Below are 14,086 nucleotides of genomic sequence, written 5' to 3'. Positions count from 1 at the left end.
CCTCACCTGTGCGGCCGTGGGGGCACTCGCAGTAGAAGGAGGCTACCCGATCGTGGCAGGTGGCCCCGTGGAAGCAGGCGGCCATGGCACAGTCATCAATGTTCTCGCTGCAGTCCTCACCCGTCCAGCCGTTGACGCAGACGCAGTTGTAGCCGCCGTGGTTGTTGTGACAGGTGCCCCCGTTCTGGCAAGCGTTGGGCATCAGCTGGCACTCGTCCACATCCTCGGTGCAGTACTGACCTGCCAGGGGACAGGGCACCTGCATGAGGCTGGCGCTGCCCAGTTCCCGCAGGCTCCACGAGCATCGCTGCAAAGCAGGATGGCTCTCCCCACCCGGTCCCCAGCACGTCCTGAGGAAGGATCCATCCTCCCAGCCCAGCCCCGTGCCATCCCTGCTGTCGGCAGTGGCATTACCTGTCCACTCGGGTGGGCACTGGCAGTTGTAGGTGTTGACGCCATCCACGCAGGTGCCACCATTCTTGCAGTTGTTGCCTGGACAGTCATTGATGTTCTCCTCGCAGTTCTGGCCCGTAAACCCTGTGCAGAGGTGACATCTGCCATGACGCCAACTGACCAACCGGCCATGCCACTGCCTCAGCCCCCCGCCAGCCCCCCACCGATGGCAGGTTGCTTGTTATCGGGTGCCGAGCGTGCACCAGCTACTCCCAGCCCAGCCGCCCGGTTTCATCCCCAGCCCCGTCCCGCCTCTGCCGGGGTTTGGTTCTGCCGTGCAGGTTTCCCTGCCAGGGCACCATCGCTGGAGCCTGGTGGTGGCTTCCTCCATGCAGGGCAGACGGGACGTCCCCGGCGTGGGGCTCACCTGCTAAAGCCCCCAGCTCTGGAGACGCTCGCCCCGAGCGTTGGAGGATCCGGCTCCACGGCAAGCCAGGATGAACCGGGGCTGCTCCCACAAAGGCTTGCGGCACCCGGTGCTGACTCACCGGCTTTTAATTTCACATGTAAAGAGCCTCAGCAGCAGCGCTTTCCCCGGAGGGGGATCCAAGTCCCTGGCAGGGGGAACCACCGCCCCACGCCGCGCTGCGCTAATCCCAGCCCACCTCTCGCGCCGTGAGCCCGGCTGCTCGGGTTTATCTTATCGCCTCCACCTAATAGCGCGGCACGCATGGAAACCGCGCCGCCCCTGGCCTCTCCCTCTGGCATCTGCAGCAGAAATCAAACGGCCCAGCCCTTCTACGGGCATCTGCCAAGCCACCCCATCCTCCTCTAACAGCCCCTTGGGTTAAGAGCTGCATTTACTCTAAGACCCCAAAGCCCCCGACCCAGCCGCCGGGCATCAGCCTTCCCAGCCCACCCAGGCGCTTGGGGTCGGGATGGCAATGCCAGCCCGCGGCAGCTCCCCGCGGTGCCGGCGTGCACCTGCAGCTCCCCCAAACTCCCCAAGGCATTCTGCAGGTCCAGACCGGGCTGCTCCCCGGCCCAGGCAGCTCACTACATCACCTCTGCCTCCATGGGAAGGGACCGGGTGCCCAGGTTCATCATCTGTGGGACCCCAGACCCTGGCCCAACTGGGGGTTTTCCACTCTCTCCCTCTCCAAAGGGCCACGTTTTCCTCTCCCCCGTAGCCTCAGCCCCATCACAAGAGGAGCAGCAACAGCTATTTATGATTGCTGGTAGGAGTCCAAAGCAGATAACTTTGATTTGTGCCTCATTTTTAAGCAGCTGGGCTGAGACTGAACAGCAATAACTGGCAATGTCCTAGATACCAGGATTAACTCATTTTGAACCATCCGAATGAGTAATTAGTACTGCAATTACTTTAAACTCAGGGTTACATTCTACAGCGATGGCATGATAAAACAGCTGAGATTAGTTTAACTTGAAGAAACCCGGTACGGCCAGGCCTCTCCAGGAATGAAAAGCGGACATTGTTTCAGGTCTGCTGCGCTGCATACCAGCGTATCAATCACCCTCTTATCATGAGAAACAGCCCCCGGTCCCTCCTGCCTCCGCCCGAAGCCGATGCAGCTCCTGCAGCGAGCCATGCGGGATGGCGGAGCTGCCGAGGGACCCCCCTGCCACCCCGCCCGGCGCAGGGGCCGTGCCGTGCCACCCCACGGGAGGTGAACCAGCTCGTGCAGCATGCAAATCTTCTGGAAGAAGCCCACGAAGCCGCAGCTGGGTGTGAAAGCACCGATCCCCCCCCCACCGCAGCAGGGATGCTCCCCCAAGGCCATACTTCACCCCGACGTGCCCGACGCTTGGGCTGCTCTGGGGAAAAGTGCCTCGTCAGCAGAACGGCAGGGCAGGGACAGCGCTGCTCCTCCTGCCCCCTCCACCTGCCCGTCCCTGTGGCAATGCTGCGCTGCTCTGCCCTGCCAGGGCTCAGAGCTGCTCCCGCGGAGCATCGTCCCTGGGAGCTCCCAGCCGCACCGGCTCATCCCAGAAGGAAAGGCTTCCTTCCCCGGCGCTGCTCGCCCGGTCAGCCCCAACGCCTCGCTGCCCCTAAGGACAGGAGCCTTGCTCCAGCCTGGAGGAGCAGGCATGGAGGGGATGCAGGGGATCCGGCAGGGCCCTGCGTATTTTGGATGGTTAACGAGTCTCCCGAGTTATTGCAGCCAAAAGCTTTGGGAAGGGGATTGAACCTCCGAGCCTGTGTCAGAGATCAAGGCGAGATTCCCCCATGCTGCCCCACAGGGATCGTGCATCTTCCCCCGGCACCGGGCTGGCAGCAGGATGCGGGTACGTCTGTGCTGGCTGGGAGATCCCATCCCCGCCCCGATGCCACGTCCCCAGCGGCGGTGGGGCAGGAGCTACGGCAGAGGGAGGCTGGAGCTCCCTGCGGTAATGCCAAACACCGCCCAGGGTGCAGAGCAGAGAAGCCGCCTACCCCTCGTCCTGCCCCAGTCCCTGCGGGGCTATGGGCGACCGGAGGAGATGAAAGCAATCCCAACGAGAGACTTCTCAGGCAGCTTCGCACTGCCCACAGCTTCCTCCCAAGGAAGAGGCTGGATGCTTCCCCTCCGCGTCTGCCACAGCTGGCCAGCGTGGCTGGCTCAGGTCAGAAACAGCACTTGCCCTCCGGCAAACACAGCCTGGTCTGCACTGGGTGCAGTGTGGTTCTGGGCTGTACCGGCCACCCGCCGGCAGGAAACCCCATTATTTCATTTCTCCAGCCGGCGTGGGGATGGGGGGAAGCGTGGGGCCGCACTCGTCCCCTTCTGCTCCCTGCCCCGACCGCGCTGCAGACCACTGCTCGATGGCAGAAGCGAAAGGGCTTGCTGGGGTCAGGGGGGGCCCTTTCACAGCCGCTTTTCTTTCCTCTGGCACGTAGGGTGCCAAGCTCCCTTGCAGGGTGCTGAGCTCCTGTATAGGGTGCTGATCTCCTGTATAAGGTGCTGAGGTCCTGGGACAGCCCCTGCCAGGCCCCCTCCTGCAAGAGCCCCTCATTTCAGAAGCTCTAATTCAGCTGGGCTGCTCCGGCACTTGCCGGAGGGAGCAGCAGTGAGCACGGAGAGGGTCTCCCTTTCCCAACTCTGTTCGCACTCGGAAACTTTCCAAAATAGCTATTCCGGGCTAATTATTCCATTCTGGAAGTGGATTAAGCTAAAGCGGAAAAAGGCACTCTTATTCTGGAATATGAGCATCCGCACAGGGGCCTCTGCTGAAACACTTCTCTGGAAGAGCTATTCTGGTGAATCACCAAGTATAAAAAGCCCCCAGATGACCTCTCCTCTTCGGACATCGTGGCCCAACGTCTTCCCAAACGCATGCAGCACAGCGAGCCCACAGCCGCTCGTTTTTGTCCCTCCCAGAGCCATAACTCGGGGGAAGATCGGGCACTACTTTTTTAGGGGAGGGGGCCCCAAGGGGCTGCAAGAGGGTCCTCTATCCCCGTCCCCTGCCTCAGAGGTAGCCCCTACCTGGCAGGCACGTGCAGTCATAGGTGGTATCTCCGATCTGGCGGCACGTCCCTCCGTTCTGGCAGGGCGAGGGGTTGCAGGGCACGTAGAGATGCTCGCAGTTCTGCCCGGTGTACGCCGGCTTGCAGGAGCACTGGTAGGTGCCCACCTCGTTGGTGCAGCTCCCACCGTTCTTGCAGACAGGCGGCAAGATGCTGCATTCGTTCACGTCCTGCTTGCAGTTGGCCCCATGGAAGCCGGCGGTGCACCGGCAGATGTAGTGGGCTTCGAAGGGGACGCACTGGCCCCCGTTGGCGCAGGGGTTGGAGGCGCAGGGGTCGGCCTGCTGGCAGGTTTTGCCTGGGGAGGGCAGGGAAGGAGGATGAGGATGCAAACTGGTGGGAGCTATCTTTGCACTGGGGTGCAGAACCGGCTCTGGGACTGTGTTCACAGGGGTTGCAACTAATTCCCACCGCCTCTACCCCCCCGTAAAACCCTTACCCGTGCAGGAGGCTTGCAGCTCACTCAGCCAGGGACCCTCCCAAGCCCCGACTTGGGTTCGCAGACCGTCCCCCCCACCTTTCCCCCAGCACCGGAGGAAGCCGAAATCAGAGGCAGCACCCTTCTCCATCCACGGGAGTTTTCCAGGAGCAACCCATCACACCCAAGCCGTCCCTCTCCCCCCCAGAGCCGGGTCACCGTGTCCCCACACCGCGCGGCATCACCGCCTTACCTGACCACCCCGGCGGGCAGCGGCACTTGTACTCGCTGAGCGTCAGCAGGTCGCAGGTACCCCCGTTGCGGCAGGGGTTGCTGAGGCAGACGTTGTCGCGGGGCGTCAGGCAGAGCTCGTCGGTGAAGCCCAGGCGGCAGACGCAGGTGTAGTCCACGGTGCTGCCGCGCACCACTGGGATGCAGGTGCCGGCGTTTTTGCAAGGGGAGCTCAGGCAGGGGTTGGGCAGCTGGCACCGCTCGCCCACGTAGGCACCGCTACACCTGGCAGGGGCGAGACACGTTGTCAGCGTCAGCAGGATCGGTCCCGAGGGGCTGGGGGACACCCGGATGGCCCAGGGACCAGCTCCGGGAACACCCTCCCCGGACCTGACCCCGCACCGCATCCCGGCACGTCGGGTTTGGCAATTGCAAGGCTCTGCCCTGGCCGCGCTGGGCTGAGAGGAGGAAGATGAAAGAGGCTCCGGGAACAGAGGCGTCCCCCATCGAGGGGCCTGCACCGACTTGCAAAACCGCAGCCTTCGGCACTGACGTCTGAGATGCTTCTCATCGCAATGTGCTTTTTTTGCCCCCCCCCGCCCTTGCTGAAGTGGAAACCAAGGCACAAGGGGGGGACGTGGTGGACCCAGGATGGGCACCCCTATACCCGCACCCACCGCCGGGAACCCACAGACCCCAAGGAAGAGGAAACCCCACAGTGGCCCACGGGGCCACAAGCAGCACGGGGATAGCCCTGTGCCTCTGCCCGTCCCAGGGTCCCTGCTCCAGCAGGGAGATTTTCAGCCTCCCTCCATCCTAAGAAATCACTCAAACACAATCAAACACAGGCTCAGCGCCGGCTGGTAGCAGGTGGGACACATTTCTGCTCCTCGCAGCCAGCTGAGATCTTCCCCAAAGACAAACCCTGTGGAAGGAGGGAACGAGTGGCCCCGGCTGCCGCGTCCCTCTCCGTGGGGGCCCTGAGAAAAGGCCCCCCGACGCGGCCACTGGCTCAACCATCTGTCACTGTTGGTCGACAGGGCTGGAGCAACTGCCTGCTGCGGGACCTGGGGCAGGCGACAGGGACATGCCGCAAGGGCAAATCCCGCCGGCTATCCCAGCGAGGCTGGCACAGGACCCCGCAGAGCGGGAAGCTTCCCCCTGGGAAAGGGAGGACAGAGCAAAGCTGTGCACACAGAGACCAAGGGCACCTGACATCAAACGAAGATCCCGGAGACGAGGCCCTTCAGCACCTCCCCAGCGCAAACCCTCCCACACGGCATCTCTTCTATCAAGTCTGCAACATGAGATGCCACGTGTTTTGTCCCCAACCAGCTCTGCTCACATTACACTGCTTCCAAAGGGGGATTTTCTACCCTGGCTGGGCTGCGCCGAGCAGCCGTCGCGAGTAGCATCCATGGGAGAAGCGAGACGCCGCCGGCATGCTGCTGTCCCACACCATGATGGCAATGCCACCGCAGCAGAGCGGGGCATGCCGGCTGCTGTCAGAAGCCTTGACAGCAGAAATAAATCTGAGGGCAGTTGCACGCATTGCTGCGAGCTTGGGGTAAGGCAACCACCGCTGGAGGTGACGGCTGGGGAAGACGACAGCACCGGGGCACTGGGGGACCGTGGTCCCTGCTGTGCTTTGGCAGGTTGGGGCTCAGGGCACCCACCACGTGCTCACACCCGTTGCCACTGAGCTGGTGGGACGTCACGTCCCCGAGCCTCGTGCATGGCCTCCAAGGCTCCCGTGGCAGGCAGCCCCCCTGGGGGTGAGCGAGAAGGGTCCTGGGGAACGCTGCAGCCCCCCGGCTGCGGAGCAGAACACTCACCTGCAAAACCCCACCAGCCTGCAAACCCCAAAACAAGAATGTGGGGCTTCTCTGGTGAAGCGGCAGCCAGCAAACCCCCACCCTCAGCCGGCCCCAAGCTGGAGCCACCGTGCTTTGCCGTGCCGTGGCGGCAGCAGGACCACGTTTCAGCCCCGCTTCCCCTCTCCTCTTCTCCTCCTTTTTTTTTTTTTTTTAACCCAATTCTGATTTCATTGTTGGGGATTGTGTGAGAATTTGTCAGGATTCGGAGACATTTTGAGTTAATGAGACGGCATTATCCAGGCCAAATGAAAAAGAAAATGTGTATAATAATAAATCAGGGCATCTGCTCAGCACACAAAGGGCGGCGGGGAGCAGGTGTGCATCCTAATGAGGCAGAGCAGCTGCCGGCGCCCGCAGCCGATGCCCGGCTCGCTGGCGGCTCTGAGCCCGGGGCGCCACGGCCGTGGGGCGACGACGGCGCTTCTGGGTGGCTGCGCCATGGCCCCGTGCGGGGGAATGCGAGGGCTGGGGCCGTGGCCGCCTGAGAGAGGCCATTGTGCGGGGCCCGGCGGCCGGCACAGGCACGCCGCCGGCAAACCGCTCAAGTGTGCAGTCATCTGTTAAAAGCACCGCTCTCCCCCGCCTCCCCGCACCACACACGCTTTTTTTCTTAAAACAATCCTCTGGGCTTTCGCGGCGGCTGGCCGACAGGGAAGCGTCATGAGATTCTCCAATGGGGGAAAAAGGCGGAAAAAAAAAAGAAGAAATAAGAAAAAAAAAAAAAAAAAAGGATGCTGGACAAAGAGCCCCAGGGGCAGCGCGGGAACCGTCGAGCGCGCGGGAACCGCCACGGCACAGGAACCGCCACGGCACGGGAACCGCCACGGCGCGGGCTTTGGCTCGCGGCAGTGCCGCCGTGGGCAGCTGGGACCGAGAGGCGATGCTCTGCATCCCGGGTTGAGCCGGGCGGCCGGGAGGGGGGCTGTCTCTGGGATTGGGGTTCCTGCACTGCGGGGCTTAAATGAGGCCGGGGCGAGGGGCGCAGAGCTGAAAGCCCTCCCACCCAATTAGTTTTCGGACCGTTTCCAATTTCAGTACAGGCAAGTGGTGGTTTGAGTTCAGGGATGGGAAGCCAGAGCAAGAGCCTAGCCTGAGCCCGGGCATGATTATTAGCCAGGAGGTTAATTAGTGATTGGAGGAACTCCCCTGGGGGGCAGGGGAGCCCCTGCCTAAAGGCACAGGGGGCTGGGGGCTGCCCCATGCCCGGCTGGGCTGCCCGGGTGCTTTCCAGGCTTTTGCTTCAGGAAACCTCTCAAATTTCAGGGAGTTTGTAGATGTTTTTTTAAGTGGCTTTCTATTTGTTTGTTTTAAGAGCTGGTTTATGGATGCAATCAGCTCAAGGAGTGAGGAGGGTGAGGCAGACGCTGAGGAAGGGCTCGGCACGGGTCTGCCCCAGCCAGAAAGGGCTGAGCCGAGCGATGGGCACACGTGGGCAGGCGGAACCGGGGTACGCTCATGCATCGCATTTCTTCTCCCTACAAGGAGGGTATTTCCAGCCATTGAGAAGTGCTGGTGAAGTAACTCTTCAGAAAAAAAGCGATACGACACAGGCACTCTTAAAATCCAGTAGTCGCCACCATAACCCACGGAGGAGTTTGCATCACACAGAGTGGGTCTGTGCAGCACAGACCCACTGCGGATGCCCGGCCATTCCCAAATCACAGCCACAAGTGCGACAGGGATGGGGACAGCCCTCGCGTACCCACTGCACACACCACGCCAGCTCCCAGCTCGAGGAGCCCTCTCAAACTCTTTCCATGGTTTCAAAGTCATCTCAATTTCTTTTCAAGGTTTCAGAGCAAAAGGTCTCTGACGGCAGGGATATCACTATCATGATAGTGATATTGCTGCTTGGCAAGAGCACGAAACGAGGACACTGGACGCTCCTCTGCTCACATTTGGCAGTGCCCGGGACATGCCCACGGGCAGCTTCGCACCCGGCAGCTTCGACACCGCTCCTGCATCATCTGTAGACGCTTCTGCACAGAAACGATGCTATTCCTGCCCATGTTTGCAAGAGCAAGTCTGAGACGAGGCAGGGAAGAGCACAGCTGCGGACTGAAGCCACGGGATGAATTTTGCTGTTTCCTCTCCACGTGGGTCCCGGAGCTCACTCACAGCCAGAGACTCTGGAGCTGCACTTAAAAGCCCAACAACCACAATGGCTTTAGAGTCCCGGCTGCAGAGGAAAGCCTGGAGACAAGCCTCACTTGCAAAGCAAGAGATCAAAAACCAGGTGAAGAATAAGGCCAGCCCAAGACGTAGTTATTTTTCAGCTCTCCCAGGTCTGGAAAGGCTGGATTCAGCAGAGCCAGGTTCAGCTCCCAGCCATGCTGCAACCTCATCATGCATCCACCTACTTCTCCAGGGGCTAAAAACCTCTCCTAAAGCTCAGCCCAGGGAGCTAAGCCTTATTTTCTCTGGAAAACATACCGGCGGGTGGTGGCGTCAGGGCTCCCAGGTGGGCAGACGTGGAGGATGCGACGTCCCCGCGGGCTCAGCCAGGTGAAGATCACCCTGTGGTTTTTCCTTTGGCACTTCCCAAGCGAGGGCTACCCAAACCAAACCCCAAGCAGCTTATGGAAATCAGCATAAGAGACATGAAAGCTATGCTTTAATTATAGATATATGTGTTGGCAGAGGACAGGGCGGGTGCTCCAGGATCAAAACAGCTCAGAAGTGCCATTAGAAACCAGCTTCGAGGTGGTGAAAGGTGGCCAAGCTCCCCGGGGTCCTGTGAAGCCTCCGTGAAATCCCTGGAGAGGCCAGTATGGCCATGCTCCCAGTCCCACGCGTGACGCACACCCCATTCCCAACCCAGGCAGGAATGGCTAAAAATACCCTTGTCTCTCCCTCCCCTGAGCACGCAGCTGAGAAACGTTTCCTTTGAGTCATTAACCTGCTGAAGAGGCATCAAACGCTTCAGCTGCGACCCACCCCACCATTTTAGACGGTGACAGAGGGTGACGGCATCCTGACCCCGGTGATGGCCAAAGCCCTGCTCCAAGGCACGATGCTCCCTCTCCCAGCACCGTGCCAGCACAAAGGAGCAAGTCAGGGCAGACAATCTCACAATCTTCACTTCTAGGATATTTTCTACGTGACCTAACCAAGGGACTGGGGCTGTCACCGAAGCACCAGGCAGGACAGAGGACAGCGATGCAGCGCCTGGTCCCCATCCCTGCGGATGGGGATGCTGCATGTGGTCCTTGCAGGTGTGAATGCACTGATTTACACCCCCCTGAGCATCTGGGGCTGCTGTCCATCCTGGTGGCTTTTTGTTTCGGGGGGTCAGGCAGAGGCTGGGGGCTGGATTCCCACGACACTAGGCTGCGGTGCGTCTTCCCCCTCCACGCCAGCCCTGAGCGAGCACCCGCTCCTGGAGCACAAACTGCTGCGAAGGGGGAGGCGCAACTAATAATGCACCGCGCTCCCGACCCATAAATCTCCAGCACGATTCACGGGTGATGTGAAGGGTGATGGAGAAGGCCTTGTCCAAGGTCAGACAGCGAGTCCTGGGGGACAGCCTGGGAACGGGAACAGCGGCCCCAAATTCCCACCCTGTTCCCAGCGCCAAGCCCAGGCCAAATCTGGATCTGCTCAGCGTGGGCACGTGCATTTGTTGTGTCTGCTGCACATCCTTAACAAGTTACAAACAACGCTGCAGTTATTTCAGCAAGGCTCCAGAAAAGCTCTGCAGATCATATAATCAAAAGCATGAATGAGCCGCAGAAATATCAGAGCGCCAACAAGCTCTGCTGCCTGCTGCCACGCTGCTACCCCAGCTTTGCATTACACATGTGCTTGCCCAGGCGCTGTGGCTTCCAGCACCCCCTCGCTCCACAAGCAGCATCGGCAGAGTTGGGGGGGCCCATCCCGGCCCCCCATCAGCCCGTGGCTCCCGCGCCGAGCGCTCTGTGCGTGCGGCTCCGCGCGCGCTGCTGGCCCTTTGTTCGCTCCCTCCCCGCTTGCAGCCTGCAAGGCTTTTTCCTCCAACCCACCAGCAACAGGTTTTGTCCCTCCGCAGCAATGCGGGCACTGAAAGCATCCCGAGGCAGATGTTTCTGCGACCTCTGACCCAAGACTAATGTTTTCCTTTCTGCGCTAAGCTGCCATCTGCCACAGCCAGCACAGATGACACCCAGGCGCTCCTGCAGCCCACCCCACCCCGGCACGGCTCCTGCATGGCGGCACGGGGGCTTTGTTCAAATTTGGGATGCGTCAGCCCTGCACAAGCGCAGCCTGGGTACCGGGGGGTGTTTCAGAGGTGCTGGGTACACGGGGGATGCCCTGGATGCGGGGGGCTCAGCCCTCATCGCCCCGCAGCTGAGAACGGCTGCGCTCACACCACCCGCTGCTCTCCTGCCCAGCCCCAGGGCAGTCCTCCCAAGGGCTGAAACCGTGGCAGGGCTGGATGTAAAACCCACCTCGGGCTTAAAACGCACAAAATAAACTAACAAGCAAAATGAAAACCAGGTGTAAGCTGGAGCACGGCCACCAGACGTGCACGGGCTGTCCCCTATCCCCATCCCATGGAGGGACAGGTCCAGGGGGCAGCCCCACGCTGCGGGAGGGGACGGGGGGCTGGCGGGGAGCCCCATCCCAGCCACTGGCCCCACGTCCAGGCTGCCTCTTATCTGCGCTATCACATAACCTCTTCCTCACCCTCATCTGCTGGAAGCATAAACGGCTGTGGTTGTTTTCCCCAAGGTATGAGCACCGTGGGAAAGCTGAGAAGGGGAGGCTCGGGTCTTTATTCAAGCCCCGTTTTGGGGGTACTTGAGAGTAATGGGGCCAGGAGAGTCCCCGCTGCCTCTGGGGCAGCGGCAAACCCAGGCACTGGGTGCGGGGTCTCCCACACCCCAAGACCCATCCCCAGGCACAGGCTGGGCTGTGGGGGATGCTGCTCTCTGCTCCGCGGTATCCGTGGCCCGGAGCAGCCATCCCAGACGAGCCGCCCTCCCTGTGCCCCAGAGTCCCCGGGAGAGCCACTCCAGCACAGAGGTGGTTCAGAAACCACGACTGTGACCTTGCGTGGTGCAGAGGGTCCCCACAGAGGGACCATCACACCCGCAGAGACCTCTGCACCAGCAAACGTGCTGCGTGACCCAGCGGACGCCTGTGCCAGTGTGGTCCGGACCCCGTGAAGCAAAGCAAGTGACCAAACGTGAGCAGGACACTTGAATTTCACGTGTTTGCTGGCAACAGCTGAGGGAAGGAGAAATAACCAGCAGGAGACTCTCCCTTAGCTGCGCGCAGGACCACAGCCACTGCACGCTGCTCCCAGCTGCGGAGCGGTGACACGACCCTACCCCACCGTCCCCACACCTCTCGGGGTAACCGTCATCCTTGGGCTTACGAACAGGAACCACAACTGCCTCCTTTCACGCCTTCCCCTGCACAACCCCAGCAGCTGCAGACCCTGGGCGTTAAGCTTGCTTTCCGTCAGGCATCCACGCGCAGGAGTCACTTTTCCAGTCGTGCCAGTGCTTCCCACCTGGCACAGCCTGGAAGCAACACCCCAGCTTTCTCCAGAAGTTACACCCTTCCCCATAAGACGTGTTTGCCCAGTGCCAGCCTGGGGGACCCTGACCTCCCCCAGCTCCAGTCCAACCAGCGAAAGGGCTGGTGCTCGGGGATATGTCTCCGTGTCACTGAGAGAAGGGATCTGCTTCTTACTCCATCTTCCTATTCCATCTTATTCCATTGCCTCCCCACAACCCTCTCCCATGTTCCTGCACGGAGCATCATCAGGGACCACAGGTGAGTATGACCGTCTACGGGATGGCTTCCCAGCAGCATCAGCTCGCCTCAGAAACACCCCACCGAGCACGGGAGCATACTCCGGAGCCAGAGGAAGGCAGACAGGCTTGGAAAATGGTCCCACTGGGAAAGCAGAGCTCAGCACCCTGTGCTCTGGTCCCATCTCCTGCTCAGTTCCTGCCCCAGCATCGCCACCCTGCTCGGGGTGGCACGGTATCCCTGGAGCTGGCAGAAAGAAGATGGGTGCAGGGAAACGAGGAACACTTTTGGATGCCACCCTGACCTCCCTGGGGCATGTGGGGCCGTGGATGCTCCCTCCTGCCCTGGCAGCCAGGGGCTGGTGGGGGCTGCTTGAGCCCCCTCCCGGCAGTGGGCACAGCCGGGCTCCCCGCGCCTCACCTGCAGCTTCGCTCTGTGGCTTCTGGCACACGCGTCCGTTAAGAAACCAAAGGCTTCGCCACGGCTCGCAGGAGAGCCAAGGCAGAGCCGCCCAGCTCCCCCTCACCCACACGGGGCACCCCGACCGGGCGATACACCCCAAAGCTCCCGCCGGCCCTGCCGCGCTCCCCTGGCGCCGGCATGGCCCCACAAACACCTCCGGCAGCCGTGACACAGCTCCCAGCACCAAAAACCAGCACTAGACCAAACTGGTGGTTTTTTTATGAAGTCCCATCCAGGCCCTGCTTTATTAAACACTCTGGGACACCAGCCTGGGAAAAAAACAGAGTTTCACACAGGGAGGGTGGTTGGCAAAGCAGCAGGTTACTTCGAGTGACATCAGGTTAATAAAGCAAGAGCAGATCTCCAGTCTTGTTTAATTAAAAAGAGCAAACTGCAATCCAAAGTCTTTGATGTGTTTTTTTTGTTCCATTTCATTTTTGACCTAGCCCAAGCCATCTAATTGAGATTTTAAGACCCAGACTTTCATCTGGAGAGAAACTAGAGGAATTCCCAAAGCTGGATATACTCATGGACAGGAGTGGGGAAAAACGTGCTGGAGCCCTGTTCCGCCTACCAGCGTGAAGGGGAGAGGGCAAAAAAATGGCTTTGTTTCTTAAGCAGACATTACTCAGGACAGTTTGGGAATCAAAGTTCCCATTGTAATGAAAAACAATATAATCCCATTACTAAGCAAAGTGGCCAGGCTATTCACTGGGTGGTAACCAGCTACCTGGGAAGGAGCTGCCTTTCAATGGAGCTTCATTCACAATAAACATGAAAGATGTCGAAGGAAGAGACCAAGACAAAACTTGCCTCATTCCCACCCTCAACAATGGCTGCTATGAAATTTTTTTTTTTTTCCCCCAGTTGATGTTTTTCATATCCTCTGCCAGTGTAAATCCGCACAGCCCCGTTGTTTGTGGGATCGGGCTGCCCTGCGCTGAGCTCCGCTCTCCCCACTCATCCCGGTCCCTGCTCCTTCTCTTGGAGGAGTCCATTTAAGGGGCAACCATGAAGGATGCAATTCCAGCGGATGATCCCCGGGGAACACAACCTGGGCTGAGGCTGGCAAATGGTCCCACTGCCCACCCACAGGGCAGGGGTGAGTGTCCTGGGGCAGGTCCTCAGCAAGTGCTCACACTGGTGACTGGTGTGCCTGTTACACACCACTAAGTTACCCGGCTCTTCTTTTCCTCCACCGTGCTGCCCAGCAGCTATGGAATTCGAGAGCACCCGCTGCAACTGCTCCCTGTTTTGATTTTTTGTGGGTAAATATTTTCCCCTAAAAATGTTTTATTCTTTAAGCCAGCAGAAAGAGATAGTCAGAATTTGGGGGAGATGAGGAATTTCCACTTCCCCGGGCCACCTGCCAGCCCAGCACTGCTGGTGCCCGAGGCCACTCTCCCTTCCCCATCCCTTTAGGGATAAATGCCC

General features: G+C 60.1%; 1 protein-coding gene across 2 annotated transcripts in view; it reads right to left on the bottom strand.

The window, feature by feature from the left end:
• The window catches only part of NOTCH1 (notch receptor 1), a 45,041-nt gene that overhangs the window by 20,468 nt on the left and 10,487 nt on the right, over positions 1 to 14,086 (bottom strand). For both annotated transcript variants that reach the window (XM_069771087.1, XM_069771089.1), the window contains exons 3-6: positions 4,594 to 4,856; positions 3,882 to 4,220; positions 415 to 537; positions 7 to 240 (exon numbers count right to left, since the gene is read on the bottom strand). In XM_069771087.1, the coding sequence (XP_069627188.1) occupies positions 7 to 240; positions 415 to 537; positions 3,882 to 4,220; positions 4,594 to 4,856 (959 nt within the window). The remainder of the gene's footprint in view (positions 1 to 6; positions 241 to 414; positions 538 to 3,881; positions 4,221 to 4,593; positions 4,857 to 14,086) is intronic.

Source organism: Haliaeetus albicilla, chromosome 26 (genome assembly GCF_947461875.1).
Source record: "Haliaeetus albicilla chromosome 26, bHalAlb1.1, whole genome shotgun sequence".
Taxonomy (NCBI): domain Eukaryota; kingdom Metazoa; phylum Chordata; class Aves; order Accipitriformes; family Accipitridae; genus Haliaeetus; species Haliaeetus albicilla.
The sequence above is the reverse complement of the archived record's forward strand: the minus strand, read 5'-3'. Positions and strand labels throughout refer to the sequence as shown.